Genomic DNA, 27,870 nt, shown 5'->3' with positions numbered 1-27,870 from the left:
GAACATAAGGAATAGCATGGAGAACGTTAGGAGAAGGGAAAAATGAAGGGGAAGAAATCAGATTGGGAGATGAACCATGAGAGACTATGGACTCTGGGAAACAAACTGAGGATTTTAGAAGGGAGGGGGTGTGGGATAGGTGAGTCTGGTGATGGGTATTAAAGAAGGCACAGATTGCATGGAGCAGTAGGTGTTATCTGCAAACAATGAATTATGGAACACTACATCAAAAACTAATGATGTACTGAATGGCAACTAACATAACACAATTAAAAAAAACCCAAAACAAAAATAAACAAAAAAACAGGCTCATCTTATGTATTTCTTGCCCTAGTCCATAGACTCAGCCATTTATGTAAAAAACCCTAGTTGCCTTTATTGGAGAATGTGATTAGAAACTAAGATCTAGGCATTAGGTGTGCTTGTTGGTACCAGGCCTCCTCAGCTGACACAGCAAGGAAATATGTTTGGTATACCAACTCCTGTGAATATTTCTATATGTAACCATCTGTGTCTAAATTAAGCTAAGTAAGAGTTTATACTGATGTGTTCAACTCTAATGCATTACCACATGATCAATCCAACCTCCTTCCTTGCTTTTCTTTAAACTCCCAATCCAATAGCGATAACTCTGGCTTCTACTGTCTTCCATCTATTTACTTAACTGTTCAATTCCAGTAGAGAAGTATCAGAATTATTAACCCATATTTCTGCGAGATACAATTTCACAACTAAATTCAGTGTTATGTACAATTTCTTTTGCCTTTACTCTTGTAAACTGTATTCATTTCCAAAGCTACTAAGGTCAACAACTCTCCCCCCAACCCCTTCAGTGAGGTTGTTTCATACATTTCTAATACAGTTAGATTGTGTTGTTACATTCTGCATTCTATCCTGGGATTCCTCTTGATTTCCTAAATGATTTTTAAAAATTTACATACATAAAGTTTCTCTCTTTGAGCTCTAAAGTTCAGTAAGTTTTGATAAATGCATGTTATATACCACAATTCCAGTATCATATAGAATAATTTCACCTCCCTAAAAATTCACCTTTGCCTGATTAATTTTTATTTTGAAAAAGTTTGAATAAACAAACAATTATAGAAACCAAACTAACGTACATTTGGGGATACTTCATCAAGAATTGATGCTAACTGGGGCGCCTGTGTGGCTCAGTGGGTTAAAGCCTCTGCCTTCGGCTCAGGTTATGATCCCAGTCCTGGGATCGAGCCCCGCATCAGGCTCTCTGCTCAGCGGGGAGCCTGCTTCCTCCTCTCTCTCTGTCTGCCTCTCTGCCTACTTGTGATCTCTGTCTGTGAAATAAATAAATAAAATCTTTAAAAAAAATTGATGCTAACTTTTTGTCATACTTGTTTTAGATTTTTAAAGTAAACTTGAAAAATAAGTCCTTTTGTACTTTTTTCTAATTCTTTTTCTCTTTCTCCTTACTTAAGGGTAGTTACTGTTATAATTCTGGTCTTCCTCGTCCATGATTTTATACTAATAGATATATTTGTGGCACTAAACAATAAATACTATAGTTCTGTGTGTTCTAGAGATATTTATATAAGGGACACTATTTTGTTTCCATCTTTCTAAAACTTCCTTATTATACTGTCAATACTAGGCTTCTAAGATCCATCTATGGTTTGTAATTTTGGGGCTTGAATAGCCCTATAGTATTAGTTATATGACTATGTCATATTTTATTCATCTGTTTTTCTATTAATGGACATTTAGATTGGGCTTTGTTTTTTTGCTATTTCATAGCTATATTAGTTTTTTTAAAGATTTTATTTATTCATTTGACGACAGAGATAACAAGTAGGCAGAGAGGCAGGCAGAGAGAGAGGGGGAAGCAGGCTCCCCGCTGAGCAGAGAGCCTAATGTGGGTCTTGATCCCAGGACCCTGAGATCATGACCTGAGTCGAAGGCAGAGGCTTAATCCACTGAGCCACCCAGGTGCCCCTATATTAATGTTTTTGTACATGTCTCTTCATGCAAATGTATAAGAATTTTCTTAGAATATATAACTGGAAGTAAAGTTACTGGTTCATATGGCATGCACATTTTCTATTTTCCTAGGAATTGCCAGCTTGCCTCCAGTGTGGTTCTAGTAGTTTCCCCACATTCTCAGCATAAATTGGAATTGCCAGCTTGACATTTCTGCTAATCTGATGGGTATGAAAAGTTGTCTTTTCCAGAATTTCAGAGGCTGTGGAACCAATCAACTCACTATCTGGGCCACTGGAAATACTTTTGATAGGAGTTTGGGTTCTTAAACTACAGATTATTTGTTAGTTTCTAATAGACTTATTTTATTTTCAAAGGTGTCTGCTTATCCAGGATGTACGAAGTTGTTTTGGAGTCTAACTTCACCCAAATTCTCTGCCCCAGTATCTGTTATGAAGGAAACTCTATATCCAGAATATGAGGTAACCTGCAGAATGACTTTTCTCTGTTGTTGTTTAATAATTAAATGGTGTAATTGATCATGACATTAAATTTTACTGGATAGTTTTATGGAAATTGTCAGACAACTATTGGCATAATTAAGAATGACTAGATGGTACTATAGCATTATACTTATCCATATTACTTTAGCCAGTCAAGAAGATTGTTCTGTTTTTTTTTTTGAAAAAATATTTTATTTGACTGAAGTTCCAAGATATATAAGATCTTCATGTCATTGGTTTTTAAAGTGAACTTTTAGTTAATTTAATGTTAAAAAAAGCTTAACATCACCCAATATGATTATCACTGTTTTTTCTTCCTTCCTTAAGCAGTGTTTTCTCTCATTTTATGTTATAGTGATTATTTTAAAACTTAGAAAAATCAAGAGACGAAAACCAAGTTCACCTATTATTGGTGAAGAATTTCTGCAAGATGATTACGGCCTGCTTTTTGGGCCATTTTCTTTTATGATTAAAATTTTTTCTTCCTCTTCCTTCTTTTCTCTCCCCTCTTTCTTTTTCCTTTTTATTTTTTTCCTCTTAAAACAGTTCTGTGATGAACATTATTGTGCATAATCTTTTAATGGTACTTGGGGTTATTTTATATGCATGTGATTTAAGGCAGCTTACTAAAACTCATATTAGAAAACAATAAAACAAGTAGTTGAGGAAGTCATAGGGAGAATATGAGAAAGGTAATAGTGTAATAGAGTCCAAGGTAAAATTAAATTAAAAATTTCTGTCCAGAATGGATAAGGAAGATGTGGTCCATATACACTATGAAGTATTATGCCTCCATCAGAAAGGATGAATACCCAACTTTTGTAGCAACATGGACGGGACTGGAAGAGATTATGCTGAGTGAAATAAGTCAAGCAGAGAGAGTCAATTATCATATGGTTTCACTTATTTGTGGAGCCTAACAAGTAGCATGGAGGACAAGGGGAGTTAGAGAGGAGAAGGAAGTTGGGGGAAATTGGAAGGGGAGGTGAACCATGAGAGACTATGGACTCTGAAAAACAATCTGAGGGGTTTGAAGCAGCGGGGGGTGGGAGGTTGGGGGAACCAGGTGGTGGGTATTGGAGAGGGCACGGATTGCATGGAGCACTGGGTGTGGTGCAAAAACAAGGAATACTGTTATGCTGAAAAAAAAATTATTAAAAAAAAAATTCTGTCCATATATGCTGTTGCTTGAAATGGAATAATCAATTTACCTCTTACCTTCCTTGCAACCAAGGCATGAATGGAATCACATTCATATTTGACCTATTCTGCATGTTAATATTGAAACAACTTTACATTTTTTAGATTACTTGGTCATGGTATATTATGCTTAAATATTATGTTGAATTCTTTTAGGCAACATTTTATTTTTAATATATATTCATGGTGAAATATGTATGTAATATCATTTTTTTTTCTTTACTGGACCCTTTTATTAGGCTTATTCTTGCTTCAAAAAGTTAATTGGGTAACATTTCATTTTTAAAAAATACTCTGAAATTAATATAGCATAGAAATAATCTAGAAAATTTGGAACAACTCAGTGGAACATTTGAACTATTTGTGAAGGTAATTGGTTGACAATTAGAATTTTTTCTTTTCTAAAATATTACACTGTATGTTAACTAACTAGAATTTAAATAAAAACTTAAAAAAAAAGAATCCTGTGCTTAGCTTATTGAAACTACACTGAGTATAATATGCTTTCAAGTATATCTTCCTTCATTATGATGTAAATGTTTGCAAACATATGTACAGAAGAATATTGGAATAATATATGCTTAACTCATTGACAAAAGCATTTTTTCTTTTCCAGTTTTTGGGTGGTTCAGTGTTTTTTATTTGTTTTATTTCTTATTTTAATTCCAGTATAGTTAACATACAATGTTATAGTGGTTTCAAGTGTACAATACAGTGATTTAACAATTCTATACATTACTCAGTTCTCATCATCATAAATATACTCTTTAATCCCCATCACCTGTTTCACCCTCCTCCAAAGAGCAGGGACCCGACTGTGCTTTGGGTCACAGTTTCAGGTAACCCCAATCTGAAAGCTCATGCCTCGGCTCTGTCTCTTCAGTCAGCTTCCCTGCCCCAATACCTGACGGCTCTGCCACACTCAGACTCCCCCAGTCTTTCTGTGACCCTGTGGGACGTGAGACCACAATGTCCCTGTGAGGGCTCCACCCCCGCTTAGCCTCTGGAGTAATGTCCCTCACTGGAGCAAATTTCTAAAAGTTCTGATTTTGTGCTCCATTGCTCTGCTGCTTGCCGGGAGCCGCTGCCCACTCCCCCACCCAGTTTATCTTCCCGTGGCTTCAGATTCACTTCTCTGCATGTCCTGCCTTTCAGGAAGTGGTCGATTTTTATTCCTAGAATTGCTGCTCTTCTTCTCTTCTATCTCCTGTTGAGTTTGTAGGTGTTTGGAATGGTTTGGTAACTATCTAGCTGAACTCCTGGGATCTGATGTCATTTCAGTCTGCTACTCCTGTGCCGTCTTGCTCTCTTCATCTTTTGTTTGATCTATAAAACACTGTGTGTGTAGGGACACCTGGCTGGCTCAGATGGAAGAGGATGCAACTCTTGCTCTTGGAGTTGTGCATTTAAGCTCTGTTGGATGTAGAGGTTACTAAAAAATAAATAAATTAAAAAAAATAAAAATAAAAAACACTGTTGGGGATTTTCAGCAGTTGAGTCTTACCTATTTCTTCATGTGTTACCAGTAGTTCTTTTAAGTGATTAGAAGCTGTTTTATCCTTATTATGAATTTAACAATGTTTTACCTTTTTTATGAATTCTGTCTCATCAATTTTAAATGACCAACTTTGGCTTTTTTAATGCTGGAATTCTATTGTAATATGGCTAGCCTTGTGTTCTTTTCTGTTTGTATTCAGGAATATTTTCATTATAATCCTTTGCTGTTTTTCTTTGTTTTTGTTTGGTTTCAGAGGAGCTGTGTAAGTGGTATATGGTTAATTTGGTCTACTACTACTACTATTACTACTACTGCTGCTACTACTACTACTACTACTTATTATTATTATTATTAATTTGTGGTTTCTATCTTTTAAAAATTTTATTTATTTATTCTCCCTCTTGTTAAACCACCATTATTTTCTTTAGCAATATTATGCTTTTGCTGTTCTAAGTAACAAGGGCAATTAAAATTACTTAAGAACTTGCACAAGTAATATATGAATACTTAAGTGTAGAAAAAATTCAAATGATACAGCTGCACATGACATAGAGAGCACTCCCTACCTTGAATGCTGTCCCTTCCCAGTTCTCTTCTCTCTGAAGTTTACTAATATTAAGTGCAGTGTGTGTATCCTTTCAGACATTTTTTTTTCATTTATGTAATGCAAGTGTGGGGAAATTAATGTTTTTACATGTGTGGAATAATATAATATATATTATTCTGCATCTTGAGTTTTTTGTTTAAAACATACTTTGATTCTCATTTATTGAGTGTTTACTATGAGCCAGACACTGTGCCAGCCACTTCACGTGTATTATCTCATTTGACTCTCCTATGAACCCAGAGAGGTACTAATTATGTCCCCATTCAAAAAAAGTCCCCTTTTTCCCATTTGTTCTGTTACTCTTTTCCCTTACCTCTTCCTGGTGCTAAAAGCCACTAACCCAGTTTTAAAGGGTATATTAATTATTCATTGCTGTAAATAAAATTATCCCCAAATTTAGCAGTTTAAAACAACAAACTATTATTATCTCACAACAGTTTCTGAGGATCTGGAATCCACAGTTTCTGGACTAACTGGGAGGTTCTGGCTCAATATCTCTCACGTGGTTTTAGTTAGGATCTCAGCTGAGGCTGCATCATAGAAAACAAACAAAAAACAAAACAAAGACAACCTTCCCACAAACCATACTTGCACATATATCTTTGTATACATATGTATATTTTTCTATTTAGAATTCTTGGTCAAAGTACATGTGTAATTTAAGTCTTGAACGATTGTTGTGTATATTTGCATTTCCTTTACTTAAGTATAGCTTAAACCTTTTATTTATTTAAGAAGATAATTTTTTGGGGGAAAAATATGTAGCAGGCTAAAATGAAAAGGTTCATAACGTAAAGTATATAAAAGATTGCCTTAGTGTAGGATTGGTGAATATTAATTTGCAGAAGTAGGTATGGCATCCAAATGTGATGCTCCCATCTCCTTCAAGAATCTGTTGACATTAGCATACTTGACTGCCAGCCTCCAGCTGCTGTCCTGTAGATCTATCAAGGCATTCACTCTAAGGTCATTTTCCCTCTGGGCTTCTCTTAGCCAGTGAGTGAGCACAAGGGGTTTGCTAGGGAGGTGACCCATACCTCCTTGATGTGGGGTTGTTTCAACAGGTGGCTTTGGCTCAAGAACTTTCCATCTGCCTGGCTGAATCTCAGAATTGCTTTGTGATCTGAAGTTCTTCCTTCTCACTCCTTCCTCTATCTTCCCCTTTCACGGGTGTCAGACTATATCATGGTCTGAAGGTTTCCTACCACTCCCTCTCTCTGTAACCTCCACTGGTAGTATCTTCTACTAATGGAAATGGCCCAGCTGGGGGGCAATACGAGTAATATGCAATGTTATTCATTATACTGTAAAGAGTGCAGTATTTTTCAAACCCTATGTTTATAAAGTAGAAGCATGTATTTTTCTCTGTTTGTATTTAGAAAATGTGAGTACAGGGAATTGAGAGTAGGCAGAAGTTTCTGAACAGAAATAAGAATTGTAGTAGGACTAAAATTGGTTTATTATTGGGACTGGTGGTGATGGAGTTACCCATTAGAAAGATGGTCCAAAAGTAAGTCAGTGCTGGTGTTTATTCATACCTAATGTCTAGAGGAAAAAAGATCCAAAAGGACTTTCTGGCATAAAAAGATGGCCCAGGACACTTTTCATGCATCCCAACTGGAATCAGACCTTTGTTCAAAGAATCCTTTGTTCAAAATTTCCTTTGAATGGGAAATGGTATGTAGATACAAAGGTTTGTGTGCCCTGTTCTAAAGGTAAATTTACCATGTTTATATATATTGTGATTACTGGTGTTTTTTATTTTATCTTGACATATTATTCATGTTTTTTTATTGACACTGCCTTTGTTTGTTTTATTTTTTTCTTTTCTTCCTTTTCTTAATTCATCTTTTGTTGTTGTTCCTTTAAAAAAAATGATCTAAATATAATATATTCTGGTTTTATTTTTACTTTTTCAACTATTTTGATAAATTGTGTTTTATTATCCCTATTTTGGAAGTATATATACTATTTCTTATTCTTATGGTGGTTTCCCTGAATAGACATCTTTAACTTATAATCTTATGTTAATCAGTACCTTTGCACTCTTCCAGGAAAATACAATGACTTTAAAACCTTTCAATTCCATTTACCCCTTCTTGACTTGGTATGTTTTTACTTCATTATATTTTTAGGTCTTTATCTTTTAAAACCCTCAATACATTGTTGTTATCATTTTATACAATATTTCTTGTATTTTTACCCATATGCTTATCACTTTCTTTTTTTTTTCTTTATTTTCCCCTAGCATTTCAGAACATTGTCTGAAATCATTTTATTTTTTGCCTGAAACATATACTTTAGAATTTGTTTTAAGGGGAATGGGAAGTCTGCAATTAGTGAAAATATTGGTTTTTCTGTTTCAAATGTCTTTATATTAGCTTATTCTTGAGAGAGATTATACTTGGGTATGATGTATATTGCAGATAGTTTATTTTAGCACACTAATGATATTCTAATATTCTCCACCACCCACTGTTGCTGTTGGGAAGTAAGTCTTTTTTTTTTTTTAATTTTTTAAAAAAGATTTTATTTATTTATTTGACAGACGGATCACAAGTAGGCAGAGAGGCAGGCAGAGAGTGGGGGTGAAAGCAGGCTCCCCACTGAGCAGAGAGCTCTATGCGGGGCTCAATCCCAGGACCCTGGGATCATGACCTGATGATGATGACCTCATTTAACCCACTGAGCCATCCAGGTGCCCCTGGGAAGTAAGTCTTAAATATGAATTTTTTTTCAAGGATAGTAAGTTCCTTTCTTCCTCCCAAACTGGCTACTTTTAAGTTTTTCTCATTTCTTCCCTATTTTCACTATGATGTAGCTTGCTGAAGGTTTTTTTTGTTTTTTGTTTTTTTTAAATTTATGCTTTGGAATCATTGGGATTTTTGAATATGTGATTGGATGTCTTTCATCAACTATGGAGAATTTTTAATCATTATCTCTTCAAATGTTGCCTCTGCTCAGTCTCTCTCTCATTTTTTGGGACTTTAATCTATAAGTATTAGCTACCTTTTTCCTCTTGATGCTGGATTCTGGATAATTTCCCTTCTGATCTATCTTATAGTTCAAGTCAATTAATTCTTTCTTCAGTTGTGTCTAAGCTACTGTTAAACTTGTTTACTGTATTTTTTAATTTACTTTTGTGTTTTTCTTTTTAGAATACTTATTTTTTCTCCAAATCTGTTTTGTTCTGGCATTTTATTTCTTTATGTACCTGTCTGTCTTTAAATGTTTATTATTATATTTAAAACATTACTTTTAAGAGACATTTGAGACCAAGAATGACAATTTCTTTCTTCAGAGAAATTTTTTGTTAGGACCTCGGATTTTTAGTATTCAGAAACAGTCTTAGTCAAAGATTGAAGCTTGAGTTTCTTTGGCCACCCTTGTGATGGAACACAGGCTGAAAGTCTACACAAAGGTTGGTTTACCTCCACTCACTGTTTTTTTTTTTTTTTAGAGATTTAAAAACTTTTTTTTAAAATATTTTTTAAAATTTTTATTTTTATTTATTTATTTTTTTAAAGATTTTATTTATTTATTTGACAGAGACAGAGATCACAAGTAGGCTGAGAAGCAGTCAGAGAGAGAGGGGGAAGCAGGCTCCCTGCTGAGCAGAGAGCCAGATGCGGAGCTCGATCTCAGGACCCTGAGACCATGACCTGAGCTGAAGTCAGAGGCTTTAACCCACTGAGCCACCCAGGCGCCCCTGAACGTTTTTTTTTTTTTTTTAAGTAGGCTCCACATCCAACATGGGGCTTGAGCTCAGGACTTGATCTCTTGAGCTCACGAGTCACATGCTCTACTGATTAAGCTAGCAAGACATGCCTACTTCTATTCACTCTTAATCTGGGGGTGTAGCATCCCTGTAGCCTTGGATACTTGTATATTTTTTATGTGTACAATATTATACAATATATTACATATATGTAAATATATATAAATAAATCATTCTCCATACCGTAGGTAGGTTCTGGGCTTCAATTTCTCTCACCTTTGCCCCAAGAAGTCAGTCTGCAGCTCAGACTTGCAGTTGCTTTGGTAAATATGAGAACAAAAGCATCTTGAATACTGGGCTTACTTTTCCAGGTTCTTGAATTTTCTTAGGTTTTGGCTTAGTATCTCTTCATCATCATGTTAACTTTTTGATGCTTTGAAGATTGTATTTTTTGTAGTATAAGTAGATTTCTTAGTTTTCTTCAGTAGAATTACTTAGTCTGCCATAATTAGAAGCAGAGTCATAATTGGCTTTTAAAATAGCAAAACTGGTTCCATTTCTACCTGCATCCTAACTTTTATTGGGTGAATACCAGTTTTTGCAATAGCTCTGGAGTAGAGCAGGAGGATTTTTACATCAGATATCATATAAGCAATAGTTTCTCTCTCAAGACACATTAGTTTGGCCAATATCTTGGTAGGTTCCAAGATATGGTTCCATATGAACCATGTTCTCTTTTAAAAAAGGAACCATTGGGGCACCTAGGTGGCTTAGTCAGTTAAGCATTTGATTCTTTAAATAATTCTTTTAAAGATTTTATTTATGTATTTGACAGAGAGAGGATCACAAGTAGGCAGAGAGGCAGGCAGAGAGAGAAGGGGAAGCAGATTCTTTGCTGAGCAGAGAGCCTGATGGGGGTCTCGATCCCAGGACCTTAAGACCATGACCTGAGCTGAAGGCAGAGACTTAACCCACTGAGCCACCCAGGTGCCCCTAACCATTTGATTCTTGATTTCAGCTCAGGTCATGATGTCAGGGTTGTGAGATTGAGACTCACGATGGGCTCTGCCCTGGGCACGAAGTCTGCTTGAGACTCTCTCTCCCTCTCCCTCTGCCCCTCTTCATCTCTCTCTCTCTCTTAAAAAAAAAAAAAAAGAAAGAAACTAAAAGAAATAAAAGTGACCACTGATGATTAGTAAGTTTTGCTGTTTTGATATCTGCAAAATACAGTATTAAGGCTTTGTCCTTCTTATTGTTAAAAGCATTTCCTTAAATGTATAATAATTCTGTCAATATTCTGTCATATTTGAATATTTTGTATAAACATATGACAAAATAGTTCCAAAATCTCTTGTGAGTCACGTAGTTTATCTCTGAAGAATAACGGTGACCAAGTATCCTTGGTTTAATAAAACAAAGTAGAAGGATACTTGGTCACCATTATTCTCTTACCTTACATTGTGCTATAGCTACATTATAAAAATATAATAGAACATGAATAAAAATCAATGCTGGTGATTCCTAAATTACGCACAGCCTTTTCCATATCTGTTCCATTCTCAATGATAATTTCATGGTACTTTTTAAAAGCTAATTTCCTACTGAGTAAATACTTTTTTCATTTGAAATGTTATTTGTTTGAGACCTAAACATTTAAGCAAAGTAGCAGCACGACTTAATTCATCATAAATACACCAGGATGTCAAACCTAGATCTTTTAGTTGTTTCTATATATTCAAATCACTGATTATAAGATAGAAGGATAACACATTTGATAATAATTGTAATGATTGCAGCAGTTCACCCTTACAACAATAAATATACATATATAACTTAATTGGTGGAAAGAGTTTGAATTATAAACATTTAGTGAGATTTTCATTCCAATAAAAATTTAGAATGATTACCTGTATTTGACAGTAAATAGTCCTATATTGACAATGAATCCAAATAAGTCGTATTCATAATTCTGATATTGATATACTAAATAGATTCAATGCTAAGCTATGAGATCATGGTATAATTGATTGCTTCTAAGATTAGTGATACCAGAAGTAAGGTAGAATATCTATTTGGCTAATGGCCAACATGAAAGCCAAATTGTGGGTTTAGGCTATTTACTAAGCCTATTATAGCTGAACTTTTGATGTATTTCTGGTAAGTGTTGTCTATAATTCTACTTTTTCCATACTTTTCTCTTTTGGTAATAAAGGTACTATGAAGTAACAATGATCATAAGCTTTTTAAAGTATAATTTAAAACTGTTATCTTTTTACTACAGAGTATTCAAACAAGCAGAATTTTAACTGAGAGGTTTTCAGCTGAAAGCAAGGAAAGTGTCATTATTTTAAATCAGCAAAGCAGAAGTACTAGGGTATGTACAATTTTTATTCTAAATTGTGGATTGATTGCTTTATCTGCCAATAGCTCAGATATATTATTTCTAGTACTTCTGGAAATTATTTCTTGGTGCTTCCTTAGGGAAATGCCTCAGAACATTCACTACTGGTATCTTTGCTGAGGACATATATCCTCTTTTTCAAGTATGTTTGTTGTCTTTGTGATGCTTAGAAGAAGTTATTTACTAAGTAATAGCAGAATATCTGATTTTCTTAAAAATTTGAAAATTTCTGGTCTTGCACTTTGCCTAGGTCTTATATAATTCAAGAAACATGTCTGTGAATGTTTAGACCCAAATGCTTGGTTTTGGCCATGAAAAAGTAAAACTGAATTTTCTAGGTGGTGATTAGACTCATGCTCATGACTTTGTTATCTTTGTAGTGTAATCAAGTAAGCTAATTAAGTAATAAACATAATTGGAGAGAAAAGAGATAGTGATTGAGAGAAACTGAGAGAAGAAGAAAAGTATAAAGTATACATAACTGGTTTAATAAGTGTCTTGAACTTTATGGGAGACAAATAAGAAACAGTTTTATTTTTCTTTCATTAGTGCCTTCAGACCTCTGCTCCCCTTGGTGATATCTTGGGATGCTGAATGGCACAGTCTTAGTGCCATGGAGCAAATCAAATCCTATTCTAGTCAGTTAACTAAGTTAAAAAGTTGTCTATGCCCCTCCTTTATCCCCCATACAGTTAGGTGATACTTTTTTCTGGAGGGGATAATGTTTCTAATTAACAAAGATCACTTTTTTACTTACTAAGTATTTGTCCTTATGTGTGTTTCACCTTTTTTATTCCTCACCAGCCTGGCATCATAGCATTCTTCATCACTGTTTTATCCATATCACCTAAAGCAGTAACCATCATATAAATGGTTACTGTTTTATCGTATAAAAAAATTACTGAACCAATGAATGTCCCTTTCTAGTTTGGAATGCCATTTATACTTTCTGGACTATTGTAGTAACACTACTCACACCTACCTGTCACATATTCTCATTTCTAGTAGCTGCTTCTTCCAATCCTTCCAATCCTATGTCACTCATGTCTCAAACTGAGTAACTCCACCTACCAAATAAAGTCAAGTGCTTCATTGAGCCTCATAACCTGGCCTCAGCTATACTTTCTATCTTACCTCCCATTATATTCTGCTTTTGTGGCACCTCCACATACTCTCTACTCTGCCTGCACCCAAGTCTTTGGGGACTAAAATCCCCTGCCTTTTAACATTTCTCTGAGCTTGTTTAGGCTGTTTCCCTGGCCTGGAATAGTCTCAGCTCTATCTCAGTCTACGGAAATGTTGCTACCGTTCACAGGCAAGCCTTGTGCTACCTCTTCCTGCAAGTCTATTGAGGTCCCATCCCACTGAGAATTGATTTCTCCCTCTCCTATGTTCTCTTCACATCAGATCCATTCATGCCATCTTTAGTCCGTTTCACAGCTGCTTTGGATTACAATTATTTCTATTCTTTCTGTTTCCACCATTCTATTGGTTGAGGACATGGAACATGTCAATTTTCCCCCCAGAACTTTCTACACTATCTAGTAAAGTAGGATTTCCCAGCTCTTTCAGTATAATAGCTCTCATGACAAGTGATGGTTAATTGTATGGTCTGGTGGAGTAAAATGCTGAGGTTGCTCATAATTAGAGCTGACTGTTCAGAGGACAGTAGCTGCTTCATGTCCCACGAGTGCAGCCTCAGTACCAAGGAGATTCATGGGTTAGGATATTCATGGCAGATTTATACATACCTGTGCTACTTGCACCAACCAGAAAACTTTGGTAAGTTCTGTTGCATCAAGTTGAATTTTAAAAAATAAGACAATTTCTGTTATTATACAGTTTTCTAATTAATTGATGGATTTTCAGTTCTGCTCCTCTCTGTGAAGTCAGTGACTTCAAAATCAATTAGAATGTATATTTTAACTAAGCAGTTATCATTAGTCAATTGTCATATGATATTTTACTTTACCAAATAGTATCTATAGTCAATGAATTTTTGTCATTTGATTATTTCAGTTTTTTTTCCTAAGAAAATCTGCATCATTTGAAAATATCCAAAAATGTTTCCGTACACCATTGCCACAGTTAAAGGTATGATAATTCTTAGTTTTTATTATTCAAGAGAAATGTTTATATTTCCAGTAATAATCACTATTGATGGTTTTTTTTTTTTTTGGTTTGTTTGTTTGCTTTCCTGAAATAATGTAGTCAGTTGATTCATTCAGAATTGATGAAAAGTTTGGGTTCAATTGTGTATTTGGTTGCTCCTGTAAAACTGGTTTGGTGGTGCCGATTTGAGATTGTTGGCAGGCTCTTGGGAGTATCTTATGTTCATAGTTTGACTTTACCTGGTATAAGTCAAGTTATTATAATATTGACCTACATTTGTGTTGGGCTCACAATTTCCCAAAGCACTTTTATGGACACTATTCCAGTCGGGCCTTGAGCTTCACTACATTCTGAGAGAAGGAAGGCAAGGCAGATATTATCCTTGCTTTATGTGTGAAAAAGCAAAGGTCAGAAAGTGGTAAATGGCAGAGCTAGAACTTCGACCCACACCTCCCTTACTAAATGCAATGTACTTTCCTCTGCACCAATAATCCACAGGCTTTTTGAAGGAGCTGGTTCTTACCTTCCGTGGTATTGACAACTAGCTTCCAGCTTTTTTTTTCTCCCTGAAATCTTATAAATCTTTTTAATTCTTTTTTACTTGCTTGTAACTTGCTTTTAACCTGCTTCACGTTAGCCTGCTTTCTATGTCATTTCTGACATTCTGTTTTCTTACTCACCTTTTGATTCCTCTGTTTTATATCCCTGTACAATCACACTATCCTTAAGATTTTTTTATTGACCCATAATTGACATATAGCATTATATTAGTTTCAAGTGTACAACATAATGATTCAGTATTTGTATGTATTGCAATATGATCACTGAAGTAAGTTTAGTTAACATCTATCACCACACACAGTTACACATTTTTTTTCTTTTGATGAGAACCTTCTACTCTCTTAGCAAGTTTCAAATATAAAATACAGTATTTTAAGTATAGTCACACCACAGGACTTATTTATTTTATAATGGAGTTTTGTACCTTTTGACCATTATTACCCATTTAATCCATCACCTACTCCTTGCCTTTGGCAAGCACCAATCTATTTTCTGTACCTACAAGCTGTTGTTTTTGTTTTTAAGATGCCACATATAAGTGAGATCATGTAGTATTTGTCTTTCACAGTCTGACTTATTTAACTTATTTATTTTACTTAACGTGTTGTCCTCAGGGTCCATCTATGTTATTGCAAAAGGCAGAATTTCCTTCTTTTAAATGGCTGAATAATATTCCATTGTATGTGTGTTTGTGTGTCTGTGTACATATATATGTATATATATGTGTATATATATGTGTGTGTATATATATATGTGTGTGTGTGTGTATATATATATATATATATATATATGTAAACATTTTATTTATCCATTCATCCATTGATGAGCACTTAGGTTGTTTCTATATCTTAACTATTGTGACTAAAGCTGTAAGAAATAAGAGAGTGAAGATTATCTCTTTAAGATCCTGACTTTGTTTCCTTTGGGTGTGTACCCAGAAGTGGGATTGGATCTAGGGTAGTTCTAGTTTTAATTCTTTGAGGAACCTCCATACTGTTTTCTGCTGTGGCTATACCAATTTACATTTCCATCAATAGTGTACAATTTTCCCTTTTCCCCATAGCTTTGCCAGCACTCGGTATCCCTTGTCTTTTTTATACTAGCTATTCTACTTCTTTATTTTTTGTGTATCTGTCATAGGTTTTGGGTTTGTGGTTACCATTAGGTTCATATATAATACCCAGAGTAAGTAGCAGTTTATACAAAATTGATGGCCATTTAATTTCAAGCACATTCTGGAAAAACAACAACAACAACAACAAAGAAACCATCAAACAAAAAACAGAAAAAGAAAAAGAACATCTTTCTTTTCCCCCTTTACTCCCTCCTGTACATTTTATGCATAAATTGCTATATTTTACATATTTTTATTCATAATATTCTTATGTCTTTTTTAAAGAAAGATTTTATTTATTTATTTGACAGAGAGAGACACAGTGAGTGAGGGAACACAAGCAGGGGGAGTGGGAGAGGGAGAAGCAGGCTTCCCGCTGAGCAGGGAGCCTGATGCAGGGCTCTATCCCAGGATGCTGGGATCATGACCTGAACTGAAGGCAGAGGCTTAACAACTGGGACACTCAGGAGCCCCAGGATCATTACTTTAAATTCTTCATCAGGCATATTGCTTATCTCTGTTTCATCTATTTATTTTTCTGAGGTTTTTTTGTTGTTCTTTCTTTTGGAGCATATTCCTCTGTCTCCCCATTTTGCTTGACTTTCTGCCTTTGTTTCTATGGACTAGATGGAACAGCTACTTCTAAACTTGAAGGAATGGTCTTGTGTACAGTGTCCCCTGTGTTGGCTCTGTATGTTGGTGGCTTTTGCTGGCTGGCTGTGTCTGTGGCTATATATGCCAGTTGTTCTTTTAAACAATGGCTTTTTACAGAAAGAAGAAAATAATAATAAAATAACAAAAGAAAATAACAAAAGAAAAAAGAAGAAAGAGGGAAGAAAAAAAGAAGGAAAAAACCCTAAAAGGACAAAAATAAAAGTAAAATGAGACAAATAAAAAATAATAAAAAGATAAAAATTAATGGAAAAAAACCCTAAAACAAACAAAATCCTGGTTTATTTTTTGTTCCCTAGCACCACAGGAGCTGGTGTGGACTTGTGGACTCTGGGCTTACTGAGATAATAAGCTCACCGTAATGACGGGACTCATCAGTTATGGTATCCAGACTCTGCTCCTGGTTTGGCTTTTAAGGTGGAGGATGGATGGAAACTGTGTTGTTCTCTAGTTCCTCTGACTTGGAGAACTTCCCGAAGCTCCTCCTCCATTTGGCAAGTTCCAGTGTTGTCTTATATGCTAGTTGCTCTTTTAAACCATGGCTTTTGGGGCGCCTGGATGGCTCAGTGTGTTAAAGCCTCTGCCTTCAGCTCAGGTCATGATCTCAGAGTCTTGGGATTGAGCCCCACATCAGGCTCTCTGCTCAGTGGGGAGGCTGCTCCCTCTGTCTCTCTCTGCCTGTCTCTCTGCCTACTTGTGATCTCTATCAAATAAATAATTAAAATCTTAAAAAAAAATAAACCATGGCTTTTTTTTTTTTTTCCTCTTGTGTCCAAGGACAGTTGAATCTGTTTCCAGTTCCTCAGTATTATCCCTCTCCACTGCTGTTTGTAGGATCAGGGGTGGAGGGTCCCTCCGTTACCATGTCTATCTCTCTTGCTATTCTTTTTTTGTCATTCTATCTTTGATTATTCAGAAGCTGTTCAGATGACCTTCAGTTCTTCAGGAGAAATTATTCTGTAAAAAGGTATAATTGTGTTCTGTGGAGAAAATTAGTTCAGGGTTTTGCTGTGTTGTCGTCTTAGATGGGAACCCCTCCCTTTAATAGCCATCCTAACAGGTTTGAGGTGATTTCTCACTGTGTGTGTGTGGGTTGTTTTTTTTTTTTTTAATTTTATTTATTTGAGAGAGAGACAGAGACAGAGACAGAGATAGCAAGAGAGAGCGAGAGCAGAGGGAGAAGCTGCTGAGCAGAGAGCCTGATGCAGGGCTCTATCACAGAACCCTGGAATCATGACTTGACCTGAGTGCAGACACTTAACCAATTGAGACACCCAGGTGCCCCCTCATTGTGATTTTGAGTTGCATTTCCCTGATGATTAGTGATGTCGAACATCTTTTTATGAATACCCATTGACCATTTGTATGTCTTTTGAAAACAAATCCCTATTCAGTTTCCCTGACCATTTTTTAATTGGATTTTTAAATTTTTTTCCTATTGAGTTATAAGAATTCCTTATGTATTTTGGATATTAACCCCTTATCAAATAGATGGTTTGCAAATATTTTTCCCATTTTATAGGTTGCCTTTTCATTTTGCTGATTGCTTATTTTGCTGTGCAGAAGCTTTTTAGCTTGATGTAGTCCCACTTGTTTATTTTTGCTTTTGCTCTTCGTACTTTCGTTGTTATAGCCAAAAAAGCATTACCAAGGCCAATATCAAACAGCTTTTCCCTGTGTCTTCTTATAGTAGTTTTATTGTTTAAGAATTAAAATTTAAATCTTTAATTTATTTTGAGTTAATTTTTGTGAGTATTGTGAAATAGGAAATTTCATTCTTTTGCATTTGAATATCCAGTTTTCTCAACATAATTCATTGGGGACTGTCATTTCCTCATTGAGTGTTTTGGCTTCTTTGTCAAATATTAGTTGACCATATATGCGTGGGGTATTTCTAGACTCTTGATTCTGTTCTGTTAGTCTATGTGTTTCTTTTTATGCCAGTATCATACTGTTTTGATTACTATAGTTTTATAATAAAGTTCGAATTTTGGAATTGTGAAACCTCCACCTTTGTTCTTTCTCAGGAATGCTTTGACTATTCAGTGTCTTTTGTGGTTCTGTATGAATTTTAGGATTATTTTTGCTATTTCTGTGAAAAGTGACATTGGAATTTTGCTAGGGGTTGTATTGAATCTATTAATGGCTTTGGTAGTGTGGACATTTTAAAAGACTAATCTTTCTGATTAATGAGGATGAAATATCTTTCATTTATTTGTGTCTTCCTCACTTTCATCATTGTATTCTAATTTTCAGTATACAAATCCTTCACCTCTTTGAATAAATTTATTCCTAACTAATTTTATTATTTTAGATGCTATTATAAATGGAATTACTTCATTTCTTTTTCAGATAATTCATTGTTAGTGTAGGGAAATGCAACTGACTTTTGTATGTTGATTTTGTAACCTACAAGTTTACCGAATTCATTGATTAGTTCTAATAGAGTAGAGTCTTTGGAGTTTTGTCTATATAAGATTATGTCATTTGCAAATAAAATTGTCTGAGACAGTTTTTACTAGTTTCTTTCTAATTTGGATGCCTGTTTTCCAGATTGCTTTGGCTAAGACTTCCAATACTAAGTAGCAAGAGTGAGTATTTTTGTTCCTGATCTTAGCAGGAAAGTTTTCAGTCTTTTACTGCTGATCCTAATTTTAGCTGTGGGTTTCTCATATATGGACCTTATTATGTTGAGGTATATTCCTTCTGTACTAAATCTGTTAAGAGTTTTTATCATGTGAGACTGTTGAATTTTGTCAGATGTTTTATCTATATCTATTAAAACGATCATACATGGTCTTTATCTTTCATTCTGTTGATATGATATGTCACATTTATTGATTTGTGTATGTTGAATCATCTTTGCATCTGAGGGATAAATCCCATATGATCAATGTTGTATGATCCTTTTAATGTGCTGTTGAATTACATTTGCTAGTATTTTCTTGAGTATTTTCCAGTTTTATTAATCAGGGATATTGGGCTACACTTCTCTTTTCTTGTAGTGTGTGTGTGTGTGTGTGTGTGTGTGTGTGTGTGTGTGTTAAATACACATATATAAATAATGGAATATAACTATAAAAAAGAAGGAAATTTTACCTTTTATAAGTACATGGCTGGACCTTAGGACACTATGCAACATGACAGAGAAATACAAATACTCTCTGTTCTCATTTATATGAGAGATCTAAAAAAGCTGAACTTATAGAAACATAGAATGGACAGTGGGGCTACAGTGGAAAGGAGAGGATTGAGATGTTGGTCAGAGGGTACAAACTTCCAGTTATAGGACACATAAATTATGGGGTTCTAATGTACAGCATGGTGACTATAACAACACTGTATATACTTGAAAGTTGTTAAGAGAATAGATCTTAAGTGCTATCATCACACAAAAATAATAGTAATTATGTGAGGGGATGGAGGTGTCAACTAACCTTATTGTAGTAACCATTTCACAATATATACATGTATCATATCATCACATTGTATACCTTAAACTTACATATGTTTTTTGTAATATTTTTATTATATAATATTATGTAATAATATATAATATTATGTAATATTTACATAATATTTCAGTAAAGGTGGGAAAGAACCCCAAACCCAAATATTACATAGTATTATGAAATATAACATAATATTATATAATATTTTACATAATATTTTAGTAAAGGTGGGAAAGAACCCCAAACCCATTCTGGTAGCTCTGCTTTATAATTATAGATTCTGTCAGTGGTTCCTTCCTGAGTGTTTGACAAAGCTGCATATGGCCTCTCTGTGTAATTCATATGTAGTCAGCAAGGGGAAATATGAGTATCTTATGTTCTACTTCTTTTTCAGGCACATGTTTTCCTCAGATTGATTATATATATCATACTTACATATATATGTGTCTGTATTTCTTGATATATACCTATATTATACATACATATATTCTATAGTCTATGTATAACTCTATTCTCTATTTTAATTACATAGTGACTTACATATAGTTTCTTGAGATGGGGGAAGTATGGTAAGTTATAGAGGGTCAATATTTCCATTATACTTTAGGGTATCTTAAAGAATACAACTAGCTTGTGTGAAATTGTTATGTTTGAAATTTGGGCCTAACTTCACAATAAAGAAAAACATTTGTATAGCAAATTATTATTTATTAACAAACTTAAATGCAGTTAAGTTATTGATAGTGGCTCAATAAGCTGGAAATGCTATATCAAAGGATTGGAACTAATCTCTTATTAATAATGAGTTTTTAGGATTTCAAGTATTAATACGTGGTTATTGCAAATTATTTATAATTGTTGGTATATTATTATATTGATATTATTATTAAAAGTTAAATTGATTCCCTGATGATTAGATAAAAGCAATATGAGGCTGGAATTTTGTTCTTAAGCTTGTAAGTATTGAAAATTATTTTAGAAGATACATGAATACTGTTGTATAGAAATTCAATGTTATTAAAATGCTTTTGAAAATAGGCCCACAAATTGGTTTTATAGGATAAAGTACTTTAATATTTTTTACCCATTCTACCAAATTTTTAGTTAAAAGTAAAAGTAGAGTATGTACTTTATTTGAATATGTAAAGAGCATTCTCTTTTAATTAAGAATATATAAAATAACAGTTTATATAAAAAACAGTTAATGCATATCTACTTTATAGTGTTATTTTTATGTAGCTAACAAAATGGCATATAACCAAATTATTGTACTTTGCTTTAACCAACCTACTGTTAACTTTATAAGCTGACTTTGAAAAACATCAAGAATACAATTTAAAATTTTCAGTAAGTGACCAAACTACATGGATAATAATTGTAACTGAATTAGTTTCAAGCATCTAGCAACTAAATTGATTTTAAGTTTTTCTATCTTTGTTTCCTTGCTAATAAGAGAGTAAAATCTGCAGTTGAATTGAAGGAGGAGGAGGAGGCCACAACGCCAATAGAGATTAAGGATGACATGCAAAGCAATATAAAAGACATTATATTTCAGAAAGCAAAGCAGTTGGAGGATTGGATGGCTCAGCAAAATGAAACTGAAGAACGCCCTGAGAAAGAAAATATAGATACCATCTTAGATAACATTCAAGACAGAAGGAGTTTGAGAGATCTGTCTCTCTCTCTCATTGAAGCATCTAAAAAAGCTGGCATTAGTTACATCGTTTATCCCAAGACAAAGAAGAGACTGAAGAAAAGATTGAAGCACAGTAAACTTACAACTGTGTATGATGAATTATCCAAGCCTCCAAAAGTGCTTAAAAGGTCTTGTTTAATCAATACTTGTTAGACTTTATGAAATGTATTCTGGTTTTGGCCTTAATCTTGTAATTTCACTAACTGAAGTTGTTATTTTATTCACCATTGAAAATATGTTTAAGTCTTAGCTAAAGGAGAATTCCCTACATTTTAGTATATGGGTATTCAATAGTGTAAATATATGACTCGTTTAAACTATATTTGAAAGTTGAGGCTGACTTAAGAACATGAAGTAAAACTAAGTCAATTTGATAGTTAAATGAAATCTTTCAATGGAAAGAAATAAAATCTGCTAAGTTATTTTTCGGAAGTGATTTAAAACCAAAAATCCACCTCTGCTCAAAACAAATATCACCCATTCAAAAGTTCAAATAGATTGCTAAAATTCAACTGTTTTCAAATTTCAACTTAATGAATTGAATAATCTAAATCAACTTTTTTTATGCTCCATGAGTCCTTATTCAGGGATCAACACATAGAAATAATTAATTTTTCTCCTTACTTAAAAGTGATAGTAGCTAGCATGTTTAAAAATGTGCTAGGACATGGGACAACTGGGTGGCTCGTGGGTTGAGCATTCAGCTCTTGATTTCTGCTCAGGTCATGATCTCAGGGGTGTGAGATGGAGCCCAGTGCTGGGCTCCCCGCTTAGCGGGGAGTCTGCCTAAGATTTTCCCTCACCCCCTGTTTTTGTGCAATCTCTCTCTCTCTGTCTCTCTGAAGTGAATAAATAACTCTTTAAACCAAGGTGCATGGACCTAAGATGACAGCAATGGAAGTTCCAGGTATGCTCATATTTAAGTGTTCAGAACGCAACTTTCTTATAACTGAAGGGTTATGCAAAATAGTTTGCAAAAGGCTCTGGGCTTTATTTCTCTTTAGATATCCTCAGATGACAAAATTCATTAAATTTATTCCCTTTGAAAAGTAAAGACTTTCCTGTTCATGAGAGAGTCATAAGTGTTTTGTTTACTTCATTATTATAAAGACTTGCTGGTTCTGAAAAAGGGTTAAATTGATGATGTTTTGGTGTGGTGACTTACTGTCCCTGAAAAGCCTTGGGAACAGCCTATGTAAGCATGAGTGACAGAGTGGAACAGAGACTAACCCTGGGGGAGGATATGCCATTTAAGTCCTGAGTTCCTGCATGCTACTCATGCTTGAGATTTCCCTGCAAAAAAAATGTGGAGCTGTTTTTGTTAGCTCATCTTTAGAAGACTTCAGATAGGTGTTTCCTAAGTTGACAAATGTTTTTGACAAGAACCAGACATTTGCTTATACATTTTTGAAACATTTGCTGATTTCAAAGCATATGAATCTTCACTGTCCTAGAGAGGATACAATACTGTACCATTTTGGCCATGACCTAAGTGACTTCTATCTCTACTTCTATCTCTAGAAAGTATATAAGCAGGTGAAACACTATTTTGGTATAGTATTTTACTGCATACTGATTATCACTTTGATTATAAAGTTTCACCATTTAAAGAGATTTATTTGCCTTTTAACAACTGGATTTGAAATTTGTATGTATTGCCAACAGAGGTAATAGGATGAGCCTTTTGGTGGAGGTAGTAAAACCAACTATGGGAGTATTTGTCTAGGATAATAGATTAGTATAGCTTGCCTAACTTCTTTTTAGAAAAATCTTAATCTAAACTAACTTAGTGCAAAATTGTAGCCATGAAATAATTGTTATTTTAAAACAAGTTTATGGAGAAAACTTTAAAAAATAATCTTATTCCTATAGTTTGAGATCTTTTCCCACTAATCTTAATGTGGTTAACACAGAATTATCCTTACCATTTTATATCTGACCTTTAAGCTTGTTTAATTATACTCATTCTTGCTGGCTCCCTTGAATGGTTAGAACCAGACTGTGTATATACACTCATATATCAAGCCAAAGCTTGACTGTGAAAAGTAACTCATGCCAAAGTATATTTGAGCTGATTAAAAACCCAGACCCATGTGTTTTCCATCAGTCCCTTTACTATAGGTTATTGCTTGCCCCCTCATCTAGGTCATGGAAGGATGCCATGTGTCCGCAGAAACTTTGTTCCTTCACCATTTCTCTGGAAATTTCCCTCTGTTTTGGTCTTTGAGCCCAATATTGGTGGACCAGCCAGTGAGTAACTGGCAGTTTCAGCTCACGGATACTGCAGGAAGCTGTGTTTGTTGATGGCTCCTGGCCCACATTGACTCCCTTGTACTCATTGCTTCTATCTGACCTGGACTTCTGTAAACTGTTAGCTTCTCAGATCTCTGACAGTTTTCTCTCTTCCAGGACTGAGTAACATACTTGATCTGAGATCCAGGCCAGCCTTTTTGCTATTGGCTCTCTGATTTCTGTGAATGCATTACCTTCTTCCCTTTCTAGAATAACTGGCCATGGTCCTGACTTCCACTATCAAAACTTCCAAACTTGACTAGCTACTGAAAGTGAATCGGTAGTCTCAGGTCTGATTTTCTCGGCCCATCTTGCTGCTGTTATTGCCACCCGCCCCCCCAACAAAGGCGGAATTTATTTCCCTCACAAGCAGGAGATGACGTGTTTTTCTTGTGCTGTTAATCTGTAATTTCCCTCATGGTCTGGTATTGCTTTTGATATACTCTCTTGGTGGATGGTGGTATAGGATGGAATGGGGGCAGTTATAGAGATTTCCACTTGATCCTTACTACTATTATCCTCTTCAGTGTATAGTTTATGCAGTTATTAAGTTGATTCATTCCTACTACACATTCTGGAACTAAGGAAATTATCTCAGGATGGGCCCATGTCTCACTAGATTCCGTTAGATGGTTTTAGGCCAAGATCCTTTATATCACTTGATCTTCATAATTTCCTCATTTTTCTCTGGACTTCAGTGGCATTTACAATGGGTATCTGGATCAGCATAAGTTTAGGGTATCTAATAATTCCCAGGAGGCTTGGGTGTTTCCTTTTTCCTAGAACTTTTGAAACTTTGGGGAACAAATCATTAAAAACATCAAGACCACATTGCAAGATCTTTCCTCAACAGGACCTGGTCTGGCTTCCCTGTCAGGTGAGAGATTTTAGATATGAGCTGGTTAGGGTCTGAGAGCTGCGTAAGAGGTTGTAAAACCCCACTATGGCTGGCTAGGCTTATTCCCAGAAGACCTAACAGTTTTTCATCCATTTAAGTCAAAAAACACCTTAGCCAGGTGCCCATCTACCTTACTTTCTGAGGACCTGCAGTCATTTAGTTATTGCCACAGATCCCTATAATTTCAAGTTTTGTTTGGGTCACCTGGGTGGTTCATTTGGTTAGGCATGGCACTCTTGGTTGTGGCTCAGGCCCTGGTCTCATGGGTCTTGAGATCAAACCCCACACTGGGCTCTGTACTCAGCAGGAGCATGATTGGATATTCTCTCCCTCTGCCCTTTCTCCTGCTCTCTCTCTCTTTTTCAAATAAATAAATCTTGAAAAAAAATTTCTGTCTACCAAATCTGGCTAGAAATCTACATCAGAAATCTGTATTTAACAAGTCTTCCAGGTGACTGATGCTAAAGTTTGGGGATCACTCAGAGTATGGTAGGATGTTCTAACAAGGCTGCATTGGCTAGGGCTAACAGCTACGGATCCAAGACCACCTATGTGGAGGAGGTATGTAGGAGGCTGATGGGTAGTAGCTGTAGCTTCATGAGACGTTCAGGAGGTCCCAGCTGAGTGATTTTGGGGTGTGCCTAAGTATATTTGATATAGTGTATGAACCGATGTCTCAGTGTAGTCTTCGAAATATTTATATGGGAGAGGTTTGAGTCTCTCAGATGAGGGAATCTGACCGTCCCTCAACTAATCTCTTCTATCAAGAGAAGATGAGTGGAATTTGGAGATTCAAAATTATCAGCCTCATTCATGCTTGCTCAAATATTCACATCCTGTATTTCAGTTCCCTACTCCTTTCTTAGAAGTTTCATTACCTTGGTATACAAGGTTTAGGGAATTTGGGTATTTAATAGGTACTGCTCTTCTCTTTTGGTCCGAAGTAAAATGATTCCACAGTTTTTATAATCATTACTGTTGTCCTTGTGAGTAATTGGTAGTTACTTGATTTCCTAATTCCTTGCCTTCCACCTGAACACCATCCCTGCTAACACTGGTGATAATTTGAGGAGCTTTGATAGCACCACCTACCATGGATTATTTGTGTCCTATTTTATCCTGGCAGGAAGTTTATCCTAGGATCTTTCTGTGTGTGTATTTCCTGAGTCTACTTCTGGTGTTAATTATTTTATCAGCCAGGTACAAATTATACCATGATATTGTAGTACCCTAGGGTCAAAAACAACAGAGCCATTTTCTATCCCTAAGTCTGAGAGGACAAAAAGTAGGAGTGATTACTAGAACCTTCAAGAGGAATTGTGTAGAAAGTGTTTCCTTAAAAAATGTAGTGATCTTTGGTCAAAGATTACAGCCAGTTTGAGCTGACCCTTCAGGAGGGAGCCAGAGGAATAAATACCTTGACTTCGCTCTCCTCTTTTCCTCTTCGGGATTTCTATTTGGACATACCCAATTAGAAGACAGAGAGCAAAGGATCTTATGGATGTAGTCTGTACAGATTAGTCTCCTGGGCAGAGGGCGAAGTAGAGAAGGGTAGAGATGAATGTGGAGGTGGAAATGTCTATTGAAAGCAAAGTATCATAGTCTACTAAACAAGGGTGAAGACTGGGATGTTAATTTGGTAGTTTACTGTCTAGTCAAATCTTTCCTTCTTCCCATTTCCTCAAGTTCCTGTGCTCTCCAACCTCTTGGATGGCATTTCCTGTATTACATCAGTTTACCTTCTCAATTCCTCATTGTAATTTCTGTGGTGGGGGGGACAGGGGTATAAATTAAATCTGAAAGGAGCATCAACACCTTATTTCAGTACTGTAAGAAGGCCACATCTTTAGATAACAATTTCTGCTTTCATAAATAAATTCTTCATATGGTGTTACAATTTTGATGAAAGAACAGCAGGACTTGGTTTGCATAAAAATAGTGTATAATTTTATTTTAATAATAGAAAAAAGTAATTTCATGTGTGGCTGAATTGATTTATTGATTATAAAAATAATTATATTTGTATAATTAAAAAATCACTCTTTTAATAACTAGATCAACATCTCATGGAATCCTTCCTGGACAGAAGAAATATTTACTCAAAGTTCCATTATATGAACGTAAACTTCCTTGTCCCAGTCTACCTATGTGTTTAAATTTTGACGAATTTGTCCAAAGTAAGGGAGGAATTCCAGAAAATTGTGACCCTCGAATGTGGGCTCTTGATATGTTCTCTCATCATAAAAATCAGAAGACAACCACAAAAAAGAAAGTTGTTAAAATATCTATCCAGAAAGACTCATCTGAAAGAATAAAAGAACCACCAAAAATAGAATTGAGTGATTCTTTGAAGTCTAGTCTTTCTCCAGAAGTTATTAAACATTACGAGTCTGAAGTGGAGATCCTGACTAAAGAAATAAATGATAAGAAAAAATACCCTGCATTTGCATATTGTAGGCGTGGAGCTATTTATAGGAAACTAGGAAAGTTACAGAGTGCCATGAAAGATCTGCAGGAAGTAAGTCTTATTTAATCGAAATAACAATATTAACAATTTACACTTATATTGATCATTATAATCCTCTATGTAATAATTTACATGATAATTTCTACTAGAATTTTGAAACACGAATATTTTAGTATACATGTGGGATTATGAAATTATAAATATTGGCATTTTCAATAATTGATATTAAAACCACTATATTTTGTCAGATTGGGAGGTATCATTTTCTACTATATACATAGAAAGCCACTGGGAAAAATAAATTTGCAAAATTTATTTGATAGTATGTCTTCCTTTAATAAAACAACTTTAATTGAATTTATACATATATTTTTTAGGCTATATTTTTGGAGCCATTGTTTCTCAATGCCTACTGGCACCGACATTTCATTTATCTTTTTCAAGACAAAATTAATGAAGCTTTGGATGATTTGAATTATATACATAAATACAATAAAAATAATGGAGGTGGGTTGTCTAGGCAGTTGTATTATTTATATCTTTACCTAAGTTTTGGTCATTTAGTGTTGTTATAAATGTATATGAGTTAACAGATAAAAGTCTCCAAAAATGATTGTAGCTTTTAAAAGTTAAATTTACTCTTGATATTGTATATATTGGACTTATATGATCCTATACTGTTTTCAAAATGCATGCTTTGAAATGTTAATGTCCTTTTGTATATTA

At 34.8% G+C, this 27,870-nt stretch overlaps 1 protein-coding gene across 4 annotated transcripts in view; it reads left to right on the top strand.

The window, feature by feature from the left end:
* TTC6 (tetratricopeptide repeat domain 6) overlaps nt 1-27,870 on the top strand; it is a 219,987-nt gene that overhangs the window by 135,339 nt on the left and 56,778 nt on the right. For 3 of the 4 annotated variants that reach the window (XM_032871237.1, XM_032871235.1, XM_032871238.1), the window contains exons 8-13: nt 2,331-2,435; nt 11,761-11,853; nt 13,900-13,974; nt 21,245-21,615; nt 26,733-27,195; nt 27,522-27,651. In XM_032871237.1, coding sequence (XP_032727128.1) covers nt 2,331-2,435; nt 11,761-11,853; nt 13,900-13,974; nt 21,245-21,615; nt 26,733-27,195; nt 27,522-27,651 — 1,237 coding nt within the window. The remainder of the gene's footprint in view (nt 1-2,330; nt 2,436-11,760; nt 11,854-13,899; nt 13,975-21,244; nt 21,616-26,732; nt 27,196-27,521; nt 27,652-27,870) is intronic. The other variant, XM_032871236.1, reaches the window with a different exon arrangement.

This window comes from Lontra canadensis, unplaced genomic scaffold (assembly GCF_010015895.1).
Source record: "Lontra canadensis isolate GAN:19392208 unplaced genomic scaffold, GSC_riverotter_1.0 scaffold42, whole genome shotgun sequence".
Lineage (NCBI taxonomy): Eukaryota > Metazoa > Chordata > Mammalia > Carnivora > Mustelidae > Lontra > Lontra canadensis.
This window is presented reverse-complemented; position numbering and strand designations above follow the sequence as displayed.